The 20,008-nt window shown below is 36.4% G+C and overlaps 1 protein-coding gene across 1 annotated transcript in view; it reads right to left on the bottom strand.

The window, feature by feature from the left end:
• The window catches only part of SEMA3A (semaphorin 3A), a 163,774-nt gene that overhangs the window by 14,811 nt on the left and 128,955 nt on the right, over positions 1-20,008 (bottom strand). The window contains 4 exon segments of the mRNA XM_032688743.1: positions 4,972-5,013; positions 7,802-7,893; positions 12,958-13,177; positions 19,044-19,188. Of these exon segments, the coding sequence (XP_032544634.1) occupies positions 4,972-5,013; positions 7,802-7,893; positions 12,958-13,177; positions 19,044-19,188 (499 nt within the window).

The following is a 20,008-nucleotide window of genomic DNA, read 5'->3' as shown; positions in this document are numbered from 1 at the left end:
GATGAAGTTCAAAGGCAGAAGTAAATAAAAAACCATGCATATAAAATGAATTACAGCCTCACACGGCATCACAATAGAATATCTTGTCTCTCTCAGTTTCCTCTCTGATATCAAATTCATGTGGTCCACTAGGAAAGTTGGTCCCCAGAGGGATATGAGAAAACTGAACTTCTGATCCCATGTGAAAGTCCAAACAGAGATATTTCAGATTAGCACTAATTTACAAAGAAAATAAGTATGGGTGAGATGCAAAACTAGGGAAAACAAAATATATAAACAAAATTCAATGGCACAATCCTTCTGTTTTGGAAACACTGACATTTGTCTATCCAAAGCTTAAACGCTGTCACCCAGTACCCATGCTAGAGCAATGAACACCTTTCTTTTGAAGGTCCCACTCCAAGCAGTCCCATCGAGAAAATACAAATTTGTATTCATTTTCCTTTCTTGGAAAATATAAATTGAAAAACAGGATTTCAAGAAATGTTTTCAAAATTCTTCATCTCCTGCATTGTGATGTCCCAGAGGCACTATTTCCAGGGAATTCAGGGATGGAAGACGGCTGAGGTCACCTACCTACTAGAAATTATGAGCACTGGATACCAGGAGACAGCAACACCAAAAACACTCATAAAAGGTGTTGCATTAACCTCTTTCAGAGACAGCAGCTTGGCAGTTTATACAGACATATTAATTGTAACAGAAACATCCCGTGCATTTATATAAACACTTGTATTTTCTCAAGGAAAATATGACAAGGAAATCACCCATAGGAAAATTTACTGGTAAACTGAAAACTAAACCCTTTCTAAGCAGCTGTTTCCATCTATTATAGTTTCATAGCTGGGTTGTAAACCCACATTCTCCAGGCAAAAACCTCTGACCACAGAGAGCTCTACACAAAGCCTTAACTGCACATACCAGTCCCAGTTAGTGTTGTAGCCTTGAGAAGAGACAACAGGCAACAGACATGATAAGCTGATTCTCTCTAACTTAAGTCACTTAATCAAGTATCCACCTTAGGGCTATGTCCTGCAGTAAAAAGAGCAGCAATTCAAATCTTAGGTGACCTAACTGCTTCTCAAGGGATGTCTCTTCTCTTTACTGATTAAAGAGGCAGCATAGGTCAAATTAGAGCTTCAGTTAAATATCTTAAATGTCCAGATGGTATTGATCTGAGTCCTGTGTAATTGGGGCATTAATATCTGTATAAGCGTATACGAACGTGTGGTGCAACTAATATAAAAATCAACCCAGAGAATGCACAGGGGAAAATAAAGAATGGTGTAATGGTTTCCCATGGACCTCTGTAACCAATTTCATTTGGTAAAAAACCCTCCATGATTTCTAAAAAATGTCTTTAGAATTAAAGAATGAGCAGAAACATGTAAAAAAACCAACCAACAGAACAAACAAAAAAACCCCCAAAAAACCAACGGAGGCCAAAATAGGGTTACTGAAAGACTCCATTCCTTTTAGATAAGTTCAGTCAGTGAACTTCAGGATGTGTTTCAGGTGCTGCACAGCCTGAAGCTGCTGCTCTGTTTGCTGCTCTTCTGATCCCAGTTTTAGACTCCAGCTGGTGACACCAGCTGGACACCAACAATATATAAATCCAGGCAGTAAGAAAATCAGAAAATAGTAATCGAATTATTTGCATCAATGGTCTGATGCCATACACAGTCAAACTCCCTTTTGGGCAGAGTCTCTCCCAAGACGTTAATTTAATCAATGAGCTGATTATCAGATCAAACCAGAGAGGGGTAAAAAAAAAAGGCTGTCCTCTAAAAGTTCTTGCAGAAATATTAGAACTCAAGAAAAACTGAAGAGACTAATTTTCTAAGCAATCCAGTGTTTTATGTTTGCCCCATGGTGCTGCCCAAAAAAGCAGTCTTTCCCAAGTCAGACAGAGATAACAGAATTCTCCATTTGGAATTAAAAAAAAAAAAAAAAAGAGATATGAAAAAAATGTAATGTTTAAAAGAAGAACTTAAGCAGAATTTTAAAAGGAACTTTAGGGAGCATGAGGCTCAAATCCCATTTAATTTAATTTTATGTCTTGGAAAGCAATTGCAGAATAGTCAGGAGGCTGTTTAAGTGATAAATCTATTTTGAGAGGGTCCTTTCTGTATTGCCAGTATGGACAGAAATGGTGATATTTGAAAAAAATTGAGCATTCTGTGAAATATACTATAAAAATAGTCACTAAGGTATTTCTGAAGGTCTCTGCCTTTACTTTTCTTGAAAATCTTATAGAGGAAAACCAAAAGCTCTTCATAGCAGTTCGCCAGACAAGGACTTGGCCTTTATCAGCTCAGGATCTTCTTGTCCTTTTCCCATTTCACCAGAAATCCAATTGCTTTTTGAAACAAGAGCATCACAAACCTGAACCTGAGAAAGAGATGAGAGCTTGCTCCACAGAACTTCACCTTTGACTGAAAGCCAGGCCTGATTTTTTTGGCCTGGTCCCACATTTCTAAATCAAGGAAAAAAATTATGGAGCTCCACTTGACAGGCTCAGGGCAAGGCAGTAGCTGGGGTGTCCCACAGAACTGGGACCTTAGGCAGCTGCAGGGTGTTGCAGTAGCTTAAGGATGCCATCCTCTGATGGTTTGTGTCTATTGCTAACCATGCATACACTGTTTAAGCAATAGGGCTACACAAACCTAGGGCTCTAAACACAATTGGGAGAAATATGTAGCTTCAGTGAGAAAATACAGACGCAATTCCTGTGAGTTAATGACAGCAGAGTAGTAAAAGACTAGCAAGGCTTAGTCTTGCACATAAAGGCTAAATTCCCTTGCTCAAAGACCCACTTGCTCGGGGGCCAAATCTATACTGAGAGAGAGAGACATTGGAGCCTTATAGCTTCACGCAATTTAAAACTTAAGCTAAGTTCTGCTCCTGAAGAATTTGTAGATTTTGGTCTTTAGAAGAGTAATTTGTAACATAATAGATTGGTATGATGGGAAAAGAGGTAGCTTTGAACAATCAGAGTAGTAAAAACATTAAGAAATAAGGAGAAGCTTCCAGTACCATGTTTTTAATTGGATGAAAGATTTGTTAGTGAAAAACCAAAATGAAGTGATTGCTTTTAAGGGATTCAATAGAACATGCTGGTTTTAGTGTTTACATTTCATGCTCCTGCTTTCTACAATGCATAGAATTATCGTGCTGTTTATACAAAAACCGCCCTGCTTATCAGAACACAATGAGTAAAGTGTTTGAGTTTTAGAGCTAAAGGATTTTTAAATCATAAATGTAAAATGGAAACATGTTGCCGTATACTTATTTCATGCATACTGCCAAAAGTTTGTCACCCTGTATCATGATTCTGTCATTTTTAGCCTGAGGCTGGTTGATTTTTCATGAGTTTTACTCTGCCTGAATAGCTTTGTGTTGTATGCTCTTTTTTAGCTTTAAACAATTTTAGCAGTGTAAATTTGTTTTCAGAAGACTCAGGGAAAATTGTAATCTCTCCTGAATAACTAAAGATGCTTTGAAGAAGAAGCTGTATGAAAATGCATGGTCAATTTTCACATATGATTGGCTGCTTTAAGGGAATGTACTTATAAAAATAATCCAAAGCAGAGCGTTTTGCTATGATGTGAACATATACACAACTTGACAGGTCTGTTTTTAAATATTCCAGTATGCAATAGTACCTTTTTTTGTTGGTTTAGGTGGTAAAGTATCCTAGAAGAGTGTTCTCACCCCAAATTTTTTGTCAAACACATGAATGCTTTCAGACAACTTTCCTAAATACAGTGAATTCAGAGTTAAGTATGCAAAATTTGAAATGTAATACTAGGCTCTGTCCATTACAGAATGAATTTCATTTCTGTTTACTAATATATAGAGTGAGGTAGATGAATTAACTAAATCTAATTTATGACATGCACAATTTTCAGTGCACCTAGTCCTGAAGTAATACCAGTTCTCCTCTTTACTGACAATGGCATTAACAGAAAAGTTAATGAGTGTGAACAAGTTACTTATATTTACTAAATTAGGCTCCAAATCAGCACAAATGTGAAAAAGAAGAAAAAGAAATGTTAAATTTGACACTAAGTTTTATACTCAGAGTCCTGAAGCAGGAAATGACAGTGGCTTGGTTCCATCCACTGAATTCCAGGCAAAACTGAAGATAGGCCATTAATACCCACTTCATTCCTGGACTGCAACCCAATGTTCTTTGCATGACTATATAATTCATCAACTGCTTCACAAAGAAGCCTAATAATAATTCCCTGTATTTGCTTAGAAATTCAGGAATCACCTTTACTGTAAGTCAGACAAAACTTCACCTCTATCCATCAAGAGGTTCAGTTCATTTTAGTTATGGTCTGGCCTTATAATACATATCTTTTCTATAAGCAGTTAGCTATTAGTGTACTCAATAGAAAGTAGGAAATATAAATTCTGGAGTCTTGAATCCAATCACATCACTGAAACAGAAGGGCATGGAAAATTTGGACTGAAACAGATCTAAATTCTTTCTGAAAGCTGAATGACACACATCCAGGAATGGAATGGGCATAGGACAGAAAAGACAAGCGGATGTCTCATTTCCATCCTTTGCTTCTGCCATCTGCATTTGGTACCATAGTATTCCTACAGAAACTAGAACTAGTCCCATTAAAGCAAGGGACCAAGTTTGTCCACTCCTTTTCAACAGTTTCTCTGTCATGAAAACTTTCTATAACATGGAATTTTTTTAGCTTTTTTTCTAGATAGCTACCAGACACCTGGTTAGTTTGTGTTTAGTTTCCACCTTACCAGTAACACAAACTAGACTTTTCCTTTCTCTGTTGCATGTCACATTTTCCTGAGAAACTACTGATGTTTATGTAAAGGGACGGGATGCTGCTGCTGCAATTAATATGTCTCTGCTGACTGCCAAGTTACTGTCTCTAAAAGACAGAGACCAATAAATATTTGAAAGTGATTTAACATTTGTGCATATAGTACCTGCTTTGTGGAAATCTTCATTGCTGAAATAACAGTGGGTTCCTAGGGAAAAATAGAGTTAAAATATAAAATGAGCTGTAAGCATAAAAATTCTATTACAATGCTATTTTCACAACCTAGAAACCCTGAAATTAAACTATGAACTCTTTAGTAATAAAACTCTTGTTGTCTTTTGCAGTGGAATAATTTCTAGCTGTAAATGAATTAGAATGCATGTACATATCTGCATGCATCTTTGATTGCTGTACTGATTGTAGACATGTAATTTTCCATTATTATTACAGTTTCATTGTGATTATTTTGTCACTAGTTTCACATCTTGAAATTACTTTCTACACTTAATATTAAAATTCCATTGAAAGAACCTCCCAGGAAATATGAAAATAATAATGGCTATATTCATAGATACTATATATTAAGGGTGATAACACTGAAATAAGCGTCTTTTAACCATACCAAGGTGAAAACCCGATTCCTGTGAAATTTTATTCATAAGAACAAGTCTTAATCCCAAGAGTAATCTTGTTGACTGCACCACACTATTCACTTACAAAGAAGTTACTCACATTTGCAGAACACACAACTGAAATGAGCACGAGGCTTTTTACTCCCTAGAATATCCATTATTTAATCAACTGTTACACCTTTTAAGTCCAGTTTCTTGGATGGATTTTAATCTTGAAAGTAAAAGTTCATAATTTGGTTACAAAGTGTGCAAGTCAATTTTGCATGAACTTTATTCCATCTAAATATCTGATATTGACCCCATGCATTATACTTTTGGTTATGTACATTAATAAAGTCCTTATTAAGCTTTTACACTCCTGTGGCTTTCAACTTGGTTATCCTGAGAGAATTTGATATGGGTCAGTGGATGGTAAGCATGTGGACTTGCCACTGCAGGGGGTTTAACAGATCTTATATTAATTAGAAAGCATCGATTAAGCGTAACTTTTGAATGGAAATTGAACTCATCAGTTTGTTTGCTCAGCTGTTCAGATAAATATTGCACAAATGGGGTTAAGAGAGGCATTTGTTATCAATGTAACAGACAGAAAGACTTTCATCTTTGTGGAATTATAAATGAAAAGCACTGCACTCAGAACATTGCGGTTTAAGGATCAAAATACATTGCTCATGATGTACATGGACTCTTTAGCAACTAAAGAAAACTTACATTTGGATAAGGTACATGAAAAATCTTTTGCAAATTCCCTATTGAAAGATTCATATCTCACGCACACAAATTCTCCTTATTCCACTGAAGTACATTAATGCCCTTTTTAAGGCTTAAAAACATGCCAAAGGAGATAAAAAAGCTTTCAAGTAAATCAGAGCACCAAAATCCTTTTGTGTAATGAAAAAATACACACATAAAGCAAAATACTAAATTTGAACTTGGCACTAACTATTCTGCTTCTGTAAAATCTTTCCGAAATAAAACTCACTCCATTTATTTTCCTTGTTTCCCTTTTTATTCTGTCTGATCTCCTTTAGCTTGGCACTTCTACTTGATTTAGGGAAGAGACTCATACATTATCAGCAATTGCCAAATTACTCTGCATTAATGTAATGACTTTTGGATGTATAAAAAAAAAAGAAAAAAAAAGAAAAAAAAAAGAAAAAGAAAGCCAGGATTCACAAATTACTTCTCTCATTTTACTCATCGTTTACTCATAGTTTCTACTTTCTGCCCTCAAAAAAAATGACCGCAGAAACAGAGACACCCATATTTCAGTTACATCTGGCACTCAAAACAAGATTGGGACCAGCAAAAGCAAGATTTCCCATCAGAAAAACTAAACATAATATTGGAAATAATAATAAAAATATTTATAAGCTCTGTTTAGATATGTTGTCTCTGTTCAGAAACCAAAGATGAAGGGATGGCAACTGAGTTTGATGAGGACATGGTGGCTGGGCCCCTCTGGCAGGTCCAGGACACAGTCCTTGTCAGCACATCTGGAGTGAGACCACACGACACGAGGCCCTCCGAGCATGCAAACATCATCTTCGTGCCGTCAGATTAACCTCGTGCTCCCAGCTAGGTATCAACCCCCCAAAAGCCTGGAGCCAGTGAAATGGTGCCATAAAACGGCACTGACAAGAAGAATAACCTGGGGAATGTAAATGATTCGTTGTTGTGTACAAAACACGAGACATTCCTGCGTTCTGTCTGGAAACTGTTTGAAAGGTTTGCTCAGCCTCGCCTCGCAGGAGTGCCTATGGGATGCCGTATTTTTTAGGTGGCTCAAAAGGAAAAATGGAAGAGATTGATTTTCACCAAAAAGTGTTGAAGTTTAGGGGGTGTTTATGGTGCCTTGTGTCAAACCATGACATTGAGTCCCTAAAGTCGCCTTTGAAAATATAAACACTTTCTTTGTTCCTTAGCTGTAAAAAATCTGGGCACATCACTGGTTTACCCAAAGATCTTCCTAGTTACAATATGCTGATAGTCTGAATAGTGTTAAGAGTTGATACAGCTATAAATTCATATATTGCATAACTCTGGGAGACAACGGACAGGCATTATTCCTAGACTCGAGCAGGTAGATATTTAACTCTGGCATGCAACAGCTCTAAGATTCAGAAATAATAATTTACTTTTTAAACCACCAAAAAAGAGTCAAGAATATAATTCCTTTTATTGTTAACCTCCAGCTAGCACTGAAAGTTTCAAGGTTTATTTTGACTGGTGTCTGGGTCTCTAAATAACAAGCTAATTAGAGGGGTATGCCAGGCTATTCCTTGGCTAGACTGCAAGAAGTTGAGTTTGCAGCTGTCCACAGAGAAATCTACAACCTGACACTTGAAATTTAGCCTCACTTACCCGAAAGACTGTCATTTCTTCCAGCAAGACTTCCTCTAATTCATGCCAAGTCTCCTTAGGAATTGAAACCACTTTAAGAACTGTTCCAATATCTTGAAAAGAAAAAAAAAAAAAAAGGAGTTTTCAGGTGCTTAAGATGAATACTTAAGTTTTGTAGCAGCCAGTGTTTCTTGTAGTATATAATTATTTCACATATAAAGACTGTGAAGCTACATATCTCTCAGCACTCATTCAAAATAAAAACTGCTATTTAAAATAACCTCAGAAAACACTGAATTTCAGTAGGGAATTTTACTGAAGTCTTTCAGTTATCCAAATGCAACAAATTCAACTGTACTGAAATACTATTTAAGTGACAGTATAAAATGACAGATGCATAACTGAGGAAGGAAATGTATTACATTTACCCAGGTATGTTTTATAGTCCATTTTGAATATGATGTTTGTCTTTCCTAAAATGCATGTAAAGACAGTATGGACATAAAACCATCTGGACAAATGTTGTCAGACAGACGAATCTGTTGGGTCTCTCAAGTACATGAGATCTTCCCTGTGTCAAACAAAGTACCTAAGATGTATAAGCCCCTTAAGACATTTCTCTGTCTGTTAGGTACTGGTCTTCACCGAGGAGTACAAAGCATACAACTTCAATCTTTGGTTTAGAAATAGGTGTGTGCCAGAATTTTAATATTATATCCATTTACATTTTTGGAGTTTTGCAATTGGCTTTAACATGTACAAGGTCAGCACTTGAAATTCCAGAGTTACAGCCTTTGGTTTTGTCAACGTGGTTGAGACTGAAGACCACCTCTGTTATACAGCTTCTGCATCTGTGATTTATTTATTTGTTTCCATGAACAAAATTTCCAGGAAAAAAACAGCAAAAGAATAATTTCTAGGTTGGTACACATCACTGCAGACTCTCTGAAATGCAGACACTCTGTATGTGACTTTTCTTTTTAACCAGTCAAGTGTAGTGCCATATAAATGTATCATAGGTATACCAACTACATCCCCCAGGACTTTTCATGTTGCATATCCTAAAGCAGTAATAGTTTAGGAAAATACAAAGCATTTTATGTGGATAAAACTCTGAAAGAACTATAAGGGTCAACATTCTTAAGAATTTAACCATCAATTACACAAAATCAAGTATATATACATTTTATAATTATATATATTTGTGTGTGTTAGTTGAAACTTCTGATTAAAAAGATGACAACACACCACTTCTATATTTAAAATATGCATAAAATTGAAACAAAGAGATTACACATGTTGAAAATGTTTTTATAGGGCAACTAACTTAAGAGCTAACGATTTAATGAAATTCTGGTATTTAACCTCTTTAAATGAATTTGTACTAAAATATCCTAGAAAACCTAGAATATCCTGTAGAACTGAGATTTTTCTTTTTTTCCATCTGCTTCCCTTTAAGCAGATGTTGGTTTCTAAATACATATTTTTGGAAGTTTAGAAAGATGTAATTCCCCCCCCCCCCAAGAATATGTATATCACTGTTTTCTTGTATTAGTCACAAACTCATATATTCTTTTTTAAAAAGAAAAAACCCAGCTATTTCTTAAAGCAACAGCAAAGCAAAACACAACTTTGTTTTTATTTAGGCAGCTATATGCAAAAACTAAGCTAGTAAAATATACTAGATAAGTGGGTTTGGAAGTAGTTTTCATTATAGTTACTGGTGTTAATTGAATATATTCAACAAATATTGAGAGTAGTATAGAACAAATGCAATACAAACTTTAAAACAAGAAGAGAAAAATCCACATTTCTACAACAGAGTAATTCGGAATGACAGATAACATAGCACTAGTTATATTTGTAATTTAATGGATGAGTTCATTTCCTTAATTATCCTAATATTTTGCACTGTGGTTTTGAGGAAAATACATTTTACAGGTAAAAACCAGAGAACTCTGATCTAATAAATTTAACAGCGTAGCAAAGTGTCACAACTGTATTCTGTGTTGGACTAGGATTGTCCTCAATCAGAATCAATCAAATGCCATTTCCTAGAAATAAAGCGAGATTTTTCATGAAACAGCCTGAGTGGGCACTCAGCAGGCACACAAAGCTTCCCAGAACATTGTTTCCACAAAAGGTCTGACTTTTAAGTGGATCCTGCAACAATTACAATTGCTTGATCTCAAGAAAGCCTCTGAGGTCAAAGATACACTGTGTTAATCACTGTGGTGACTCTGGTCAGGCCACAGGTACCAAAGTGGGGCTTTATCTGAGTTCTAGATCAAGTTTTACAGAGTAGGATTTCAAACGATTTCACACAAACGGAATGAGGCGTCTCCTTTAGGATCAATAGGCTCTGCTTAGTAAGATAAAATTACTGTTATTAATTTGTTTTACTGACAGAGGTACTTTGACTGTGCCAAAGGATCCCAAACATTAGACATTCAGGATATGCATTAAGAGCATATCTTAAATCCTGTTTTTTTCTGATATACTTTCAAGTATGCCGATAGGATTTTATTTTCATTGTGAAACACAGTAGTACAATCACAGTGGGAAAGAAACTGCTCAGTTAAAGATTTCACCCACAGGAAAGGAAAATGTGACCACACTGGGTGGCTATTAATTATGTTGTGTTCAATTATCATCAGTTATTCAATGAAAAGGAAAAAAAAAGTATTTCTCCAATATATTGCAGTTCAGCAGCACATGGGAATAATGCAGACTGCTGTAACAGCAATGGGAAAACACAGAGAAATATATCTAATCTGATGGGACAGACCTGCACAGAAAAACCCAGTCATACCCCAGAGAGCATAATTTTGGCTTTAGATCATCAAGTGGGAAAATGGACTAGAGTCCTTAATCTGCTCCCTGGTTTAGTTCTTTGCTTGGGAAATACACTCTGATTGTGTATCTGTTTCTGATTCATTTGACTTTGACCAGCTGGCTCAGTGAGAAGGCAGGCAGGGCCTGGGCTCTGCCTCTTTAATTTCTTCCCCCACATGGAAGATGCCCTTTCCTCATTCTGAAAACCACAATACAGATAGTGAGCTTAGAGGAGCATGGTACATCTTTTGTATTCCAGCTCCAAGCATGGGTGTTGTAATGCCTGTTCTTGCCCCGTGAGGGTATAAAGTCCTACTGGGAAAAGGACAGTTTCTATGGACAAAAGTAGTAACTTTAAAAGTAGTAAAGAAATAATAACACTATACACTTACAAAGGTGGGATTCTGCTGCTGAAATATCTTTTGGTAAATACAAGTAACAATGTTTCAATACTTTGCTTACAGTTCTTGGGCACGGCTATTGCCTACATTGGATGGAATCCCAAGCACTTACCACACACCTGAATATTAATAGTTTAGGGAATTAGGTGGATGCCTAAATTCCCAACTCAAGGTAAAAATTATCACTGAGGTTCTTTTAGAGGGAGATCTTGCCTGACTGATTTACATAAGAACTACTATAATGATAACTAAAGAACTAGTATACGTAATGGTAACTATCTAAAAGCTGTAGCTCAGCTTTAAGTAAATCTTCCTGCGCTGTCTGAAAACAGACAGGAATTTCTGTGTTACTGCTCATCTTACTCTAACAGAGGCCTTGAAGAAAGCACAACGATTCTCTCTCTGGAAGAACTTACTTCTTTTCCTTGCAGAAACCAATGCATCTTTTCATTCTGAATACCAAGCTTTGGTGAGATAAATGGCACCTCTTTTGCTCAAGATATAGACTTAAATCAGCTCCTTATGTTTGTTCAGTATCATACTCTCAATGCTAAAGGGCTTGTTCCCTCACAGCACAGCCAAGAGGAGTATTGCCATTATTTTTTTTTTTTTCCCTGAGCTGACAGGTCACAGAAGACTTGTTGAAAGGCACCAAATACTGCCAACTTTAGATGGCACTGAAGTCTCTAATGAGTGATGGAAAATATATGTGTTGTATAAAATCATATGGAAATACTTCTCAGTGTTTTGTGCAAGAGCATACTATAGCACTGGTATCTAATAACTCAGTTCACGGCTTTAAAGTGCCGGAACCCCTTCTGCAGGGCTGCATTTTCTGCAGTAAATGGTCTGAATTGTTATGCTTGCACTGTGTTTGGTACACAAAACTTCATCAGCTCTCAGTTTACTCATAATATATTTCAGGCATCGACATGAAAGGGACCTTGATATTTATTGCTTTGGAAATCTGACCCCAGGTCTAGAGTACCAGAACTGTATTTAAAGCATGTAAAAAATTGGACTGTTATAAGAGAGACAGTCAAACAGATATTCTTTGGTCCAAAGCTGAAAAGTAACAGTAGGGTTTTGGTTTGATTTGTTTTGGCTTCATGATGCCAACGTCTAATTACTAGCAATTATGTTCAGTAGAAGTTTAAAATACTTTTATTCAACATAGCTGAAACATCAGACCACCAATTGAAAATATTCAGAGGTGAAGAAATAGATTCACCAACTACTATTCAGCACAGTTCTGAAGGTATTGGACTTAGGAAAATGAATATCACCTAATTTCTGGACACATTTATTTCTCATTATTACCTTCCTGGAGAAAATATCTTTTCTGGGTGCATATTTCCACTTTTATGAGATGCCCAAGCTGTATGATTCTGAAAATGCTTTGGAAAGGATATCATGTTTCTATTTGAATATCAGTTCTTCTGAAAACACTTTGCATGTGCCAGATACCTTCATCCTAAGTAAAATGATGCATCCTTTTGGCTAAAGAGCTGAGCATCTTAAGGTAATACTTGAAATACTTGAAAGGCACACAAGACATTTCCCATACCTGGACACTTGCCTTACTTGCGTTAATACTTCTTACACTGCACTTCAAACCCTCATTTTAATACTAAATTAAAATTAATAAGGCAAGATATTTCTAATAAAAATCCCTAATAACAGTAGTTGAAAAGAGGGTGGTTTCATCTTAATCCAGTTGGCAAAACTCCTAAAGAGTTTAGCTATGCAGGCCACAGCCTGAACCTGTAACAGTCAATGTATGTAACAAAGAGCTCCCCACACGCATGATTTTGAGTCCTGCCCCAAAGTTTCACAGGTATACACTGTTCTGTCAGTGTTCTGTCTTTCAGAGTATGAAATTTTATCTGCTTTATGTTTCCACCAAGCCTGGAGGCACGTTGTAGATTCAGGACTTCCTACCTGTGCCAATGAACATCACATCATATTGGCCATCTTCTGCATCTACTCGATCTACCACAATTTGTGTGAACTGATAATCCACGTCTGTTTTAATCATGATTGGACGGTTGTTAATGGAAAATACTGGGTTGTACATAGCTGGATGACTTCTGGCAAATGTTATAACTTCATCAGGAAGGTCCTTGGTGGAATCAAAACCTCCGAATGTTTTACTGGGACACTGGAAATAAAAAGAAGGAAATGTTTTACATTCTATTATTTATCACTAGAAACATATTAGAAATACATTTCGTTACAATCATCCCAACTACTGCAAACTATAATCAAATATGACAGGGAATTTAGGTGTTTTTTGACTGACAGCAAAACTTAATTCTATTACTGACAGTATCTATTTTTTTATTTATTTTAGATTTAAACCAATATGGATAACAGAATGAGAATGATCCTCATACACCATTTGTCTTACTACTCTGCAGAACAAAAGGATTTTCGGTCCATTGTGATTAGTATTGATCTTTAATTGGCAGAAGGAAGAAATCCTGAAATATCCAAAATCATTCAGTATGAGGCAAGCAATTTCAGTATTTGGTTATGTATACAGCACAAATTTAATTAATTATGCCATCGTCTTTGTTTCAAAGTGTTATCTTCAGAAGTTGACTGGAAGTACGAATTACTCTCTGAGGAACAAAATCCTTAAATCCTGGGACAATTCTCTGTTCTACTGACTTTTCCAACTCCTGCTTGTCTCAACAAGCCTGTGTCATGCACGTAGTCCGGATACACGGATCCTGTTACGCTAAATCAAATCTAATGAGTCACGTCCTAAATGCATCTCTTTTTCTCCCCACTGCTTCTAAAGAAAGCCTTCTGTGAGTGTTGGTGATGATTCTGCCCATGTGAAAAGTTAAGTGAGACGAGTCTCATTAAAGAACCGAAATAGCTCCTCGCTGTTGTGTCCTGCACAGTGACTGAAAAGTTGCTGTCCCCTTGGGATTAATCTGGTCCCCATGAAGCCAGACAATAAAAAGTCACTTTGCCCCCATGTATAGTCCTGGGTGGGCCAGACAGTTTAGCCTCTAATCTGTGAAAAGCAGAGTATTCTACTTTTCACATTTAGCTCATGTTCTCCCAATGTAAGCAAAAAACAGAGGCTGAAAAGGGAAGGGGAGGTAAGACCGTGGTGTTGGTAGCCACAAAAGTATTCCTCCACTTTCAGCTACCCCATATCCCCATCAGGTGATTCAAGAACTGTGGTTGATCATCACCATTTGCCCTCATCTCTTCTGCAGAATTGGTAATTATTTTACAAACAATTAGAGGTTACATTAACATAAGCATTAGTAGTATATTAGTATTGTTGAATGGGTGAAGAAAATGAGCCACAATGACACCAGGCCAAAGATACTCATCAGAAAACTTGGTGACCCCAATGCTGATCTGTTCAGATAACTATTTAAGACATACAAAACTCTGAAACCCAGCTGATAATAATTATTTTTCTGGTATTTGAACCTCAAATATAAACAACTGGTGTTAAAATGCCCTAGGTAATTTGCCTTTTATATTCAGATATAAAATATCCACCAATTAAATTAAAAACCTAGAGGACAACATCTTATTAACCAAGAATCCAGACCTTGCAGTATGCTCAGCAGAAGAAATCAATTGTCTTTGCTATCACCTTGATCCAAATTATTAATAATTCATCAGGAATGAAATTTAAAAATCAATGTTGGCAAAAGGAGTAGTTGCTATACTAAGCAAAGGGACTCTTCCAGCATGGACATATAATGTGCAAATTGTCCCTTGCTGGTATATTTGTTAGTAAGCAAATTCCTTCATTCTGTTTCATTACATGGTATGGAAGGGAGGAATGGAAGGAGGGAGAATATTTGATTAATGCATGTGGAGCACACAAAGCAGAAAGCAAGTTAGTTACCTATTTTACTGTGATTTTTTTAACCTTTTTAGCTTTATTATATGCACTTGCTCTTTTGTACAAAAAAAAAATCAGACAGACTTTTCATATTTATTGGCCAAACCACTGTGTGTCTCAAAAACTGTGTTTCAAATTCTACGCTTCAATTTTAAATTTGCTTTACATCTCGATTAATATTCTAACTACAGTTCAATACTAATTATTAAGATTAATTACATAATAATTAGATAATAATTAATTAGATAATATATGTAAAGTGCTCTAAGTATAAAATTCACTACAGAAGAACTAAGTATTGTTAATTGCATCTGGGCAAACACTGAAAAAATATTAAATGAATATTCCTTTTAATTATAAGCAAATGAATTTCAGCTGTGTTTCAATAGCTTAAATATTTACTTTCTGACTCATTTTCCAACAAAGGATTTTACTTGCAGCAATGTGGAACAGACTCCCCAGAAAAGTGGTCATGGCACGAAGCCTGCCAGAGTTCAGGAAGCATTTGGACAACACTCTCAGGCACATGGTGTGATTCTTGGGGCTGTTGTGTGCAATAATCCTTGTGTTTCCCTTCCAACTCAGGACATTCTATGATTCTATGGACTAAGATATATTTTGTGTGGAAAAATTATAAAACTAGAATTAGTGTCATAATTCCATGTGTTTAACACTTTCAATTATGAGTCCCAGATTATTTCTTGTATCTCTTATTTTCTAAATTACTGTAATCTTGTGTCTTTACATGTTCAGTTTGAAGTGGACTAGGCTGTGTCTCATATTCATCCCATCCTACTTTAGAAAACTGAGATGAAATTCAACTGCCACTGCTATAAATCCCTCCCTTTTCAATGAGTAAAATGGGCACCATCAGTAGGTGAGATGTAGCCCATCCATAGTCCAAACTGCTTGCAGAGGAATCTCAACTCAGAAGCAGAATAGGACAGGATAGGATAGAATAGGATAGGACAGAACAGAACAGAACAGAATAACTGTCCTGAGAAGGAAAGCTCTGTCATGTTTTATGTGAAGGACACAAAGCCAGGAGACACAACAAAGACATTATCCTTGGTGCTAATTACAGGACCATTTTTGATATTAGTGGGTCTAGATCAAGCTAATTGCCAAGGTGATTAATCAGAACTTGTGTTTATATACCAAATCAATCCCACTGATAGCAAAAAAACAGGCCTGAATACAAATATCCTGAAAAGGTCTGGAGAAATGAGTTTGATCTTGGATTCAAGCAGAGTCAAAGAACTGCATTTTACATTCAATTCCAGTTGTTGGTCCCCAGTAGGCAATATCAGGGGATTTGATCAGTCAGGAGGAAGGAACTAGGCTATCCCCTAACTGGCCTATTAGTGAATCCAACAGAACAGAAGAAATCAGTATTTACATTCTGGTAGGAAGAAAATGTGCTTTGGTCATAACTCTTGGTGCCATGAAGCAGAAGAAAACTTTAGTTCTGTAGCTGAATTCACAGAAAGTCAGTTAAGAATTCAGGATGAGGTACCTCAGTTGAGATATACACAAAAATCCTCCCTCCTCTGCCAAATACTGTTAAAAAGTTAAAAAAAGAAAAAAAAAGTTTAAATCCCCAAGTTCTATAGGTCTTACAGGAAAAATTCTGGCAACTCCTTTGTTAAATGTGAAGCTGATGTAGAATTGTTTACAAAGTTTTCTTACTTTTCAAAAGAGTAATTTACTTTCCTTTTCCCTTCCTCATACTGGGTAGGTCACCAGATGCTCGAGAAGTTTACTGGCACCTCACCTATTAAATTCCTGAGATAATTCAGCACTGTTTAACTGCAGTGCAATCTGGAAATGAATTACTCTAAGACGTTAAGGGTTTTTTCCCCCTTCTCTTTTTGCATTTCTTGGAAAAGGAATCACCAGGTCTGAGATCTAAAGGAACTTCAAAAATCTTTCTTCTTTATTCTCAACAGTCTTCAAAGCCACTGAAAACACATCCAACTCTATCACTTTAAAAACAAAAACCTTCCTTACAGCCAGAAATGTATCTCATTTTAAAATCCACTTTTATCCTATTAATATAATAGAATAATTTTAGCAACTGTGAGGGGACTCATCTTTCTTCAAAGCAGCAGAACTCAGGATAAGTCACCTGCATTGGGCTAGGAGAAATTAATGGTCTCAGCCCCTCTATCATCATTTACAGTTGCATGGCATCTTGCACTACATGATGTGACTGCAGGGCTATGTAAACTTGTAAAATTTGGGATCACATTTGCCCTTAGGCAAGAAAACAGTTTACAGTGGAATCTGAACATCTTTGAACTTTGTGAATCTTATTAAAAGCATTTTATAATGAAATTTTAAGGGTAACATTCATTTTAAGAGCATAGACAGAAATAAAAGCACATATAACCTAACTGCATTTCCTTACTTTCACATAAGCTTTGGTGGCTTAGGTCACTTTGCCACTTAGGGGCTGGATTTGATTCCCTGTTTTTCTGCTTGCTCTGGGTAATTTCATCAAGTTATTCTTTTCCCATATGGATCTCAGCTCAAGACTCTAAGAGAAGTCTTGGAATAACCTGAGGTGGGTAGAACTGTGCTGCCAGTCTCATGGGCAACTATTTCAGTTGTGCATTCAGAATCTCAGTAGAGCTGCATCTGACCTCTGCAGAGGAATGAATGTAACAGAGCCCCTCTGCAGCAGTCAGTCCCTTATCTCAATCTATTTCTGTGATAGAAATAGGTAACTCTCTTGTTTGTCCAGTGTTCTAAATAATGCCTATTATCTGTTTTTGTTTAGAAAGGTTAATGGATACTGGAAACAAAGAGGAATCTAAATAAACAGAGTAATGAACAGTAAGTCTGTCAGACTGAAAAGTAAGTGACAATAGTTATACAAGAAATAACAAAAATATCTACTCATTCACATTTTCCCCAGAGATGTAAAGCAATACAGCTTCAAAAAATCTAGCCTTCTGACATATCAGAATTAACTGTAGTTATTAGGAAAAAAAAGGCACCGTCAAATGAGAAATGAAATCTCTTCTATGCTGCAGAGCTTGTGTTTTAACCCTGGGAAAAATTAGAAATTCCTTTAGCAGTTGCAGTGAAGGAGGGAGGAGTGCTGCAGAATCGGGCTGTCAGAGAGCCACTGTTTTCTTTTACTTAGGAAGTAACTTTCATTAGGTTGAGCATATATATCAATTGAAAGATCAAGTTTGAAAGAACAATTTCAAACATACGAGATAAAAACAGAAAATATGATGAATTAAAGAAGCAAAGCTATTCCTGCTTTTTTTGTGCCTTATATTTAAGAAGGCTTTTAAAAGAATATTACAGACATATATATTATTTACACATATACGTATATATATATATGTGCGTACCATATATATTTAATCTTCTGCAATGATAGTTCAGAACATAAACGGGCCAAGCTGATTTACACAAGCTGAGGAGCGACCCCATGCATACAATTAATGCTCATTTCATAAATGTCCCATCTTCTTAGACTATGGGAAATTTCAAAGGCAGTTAAATATTTCTAGAATGTGATGATATCAGTTGGAAGTTGTAAATACGGATGTCTTACATAGACTGATATTTTAGTCATTCGTAAACTAAAAACAGAGAATCAGGTAGAAGCAAACATTTTTAAAAATGCCAGTGGAAGATAGAAACTATTCTAGTCGCCGTATCATTCACTGCAGAGATATCTGTTTCACTGTACTAGACTTAATGATGATCGAAAGTTTCTTAATAGCCAGACAGATGCTCTGTTTTCCGTTCATTCTCGCTAAGAATCACTCAGCCAATATTTGGGAAAAAAAGCAATTCCAAGGAAAGGATAATGCAGCATAATTGATTAAAATATTTGACTTCAGTCGAATTCTCCAGCCATTGCTCAAACTTCTTCTGAAGTTGTTAATATGAATGCCAAAATTAAAATCCAAGTGACGTTGTTATTGCAGTTTCATATGCTACAAGAAAATCAGTACATTTTGGACCTGGAGGAACTGTTAGTTTTCCCTTCTGCCACCCTCCCCATTTTGTTATCTGCTTCAGTTTTTTTCCTGGATCTCAGCTCAAGGACCATGTAATGTGTGAAAATATTTTCCATAGTTTTCCCAGCTTTGATTACTGCGTTTTTTAGGGTACTTACAGTTCCTGGCCGTGGATATGGCACTCGCCCTTGGTAGGGAACCCACTGGTAGTTTGGGCCATCTCGGTGGGCATAGGGACCAAGAAATACCCTCCTCACATCAGTCATGCTGTACATACACACTGCTGATCCCTTGAAGATATTACTAAAAATGAGGGGAGAAGAAATCAAATCAGGTTCTTTAAATTATCAATCAGTTTAATCAAGTGGTAGAGCTGTGGGAATAGCAGCTTGGTGCTTTCTAATTTATTGCATGTGTTGATTATCAAAACTCTGACATGCTCTCAAAGCAATCCTCATTCACCTCCTGTGAAAGTTCAGCATAACTGATACGATCTCCCAGACATTTTCCTAAGCAGATGGCTGCTACTCCACTATTTAAAATATACTGTCCCCAGAAGGCCAAAGCCCAAACTTGAGTAAACTTCAGTAGGGCTGTCTCTAGAGAACTATTCAATCCTTTCCTACACTGCACATTTTTCTATTTTTTTTTAGCAGCCTTTTCCACCACTTGGGCAGCACACATGCAAACTTCAGGGCTGTTTCTTACCTTGAGACTTCTTACAGAAGACAGTAAGGACTTGTAAATCTCCCTCTTCTATTTCTAGTATCACTAGAAACATTCTTTCTGTTTAGAAACTAAAATTTGTTTCCTTCACAGATAGATGTGGTAGTACAATCAGTACTGCAAACCTTCCCTCAGGCTACAAGTATATTTTGTTCTTGGTGAAAGCACAGTGAAACAAAAAACATTCATGTCACAGTTATATGTGATTCAATAACAGAACTTTTGAAAGATCGTTAAGATTTCCAGATTTCAGCAATATTTTTTACTAATATATCCCTGAGTAGCCAATTTCTCACACCACAGATTTTCTATTTTACACTGCCCCCAAACAAGTTTATTTTTGCTTGTGTTCTTTTTCCAAATCTGTGTGGAAAGGGCTACAAATGCTGACCGCCAC

This window comes from Chiroxiphia lanceolata, chromosome 5, assembly GCF_009829145.1.
Source record: "Chiroxiphia lanceolata isolate bChiLan1 chromosome 5, bChiLan1.pri, whole genome shotgun sequence".
NCBI lineage: Eukaryota > Metazoa > Chordata > Aves > Passeriformes > Pipridae > Chiroxiphia > Chiroxiphia lanceolata.
Note: the sequence above shows the minus strand (reverse complement) of the source record. Positions and strands in the feature narration are given on the sequence as shown.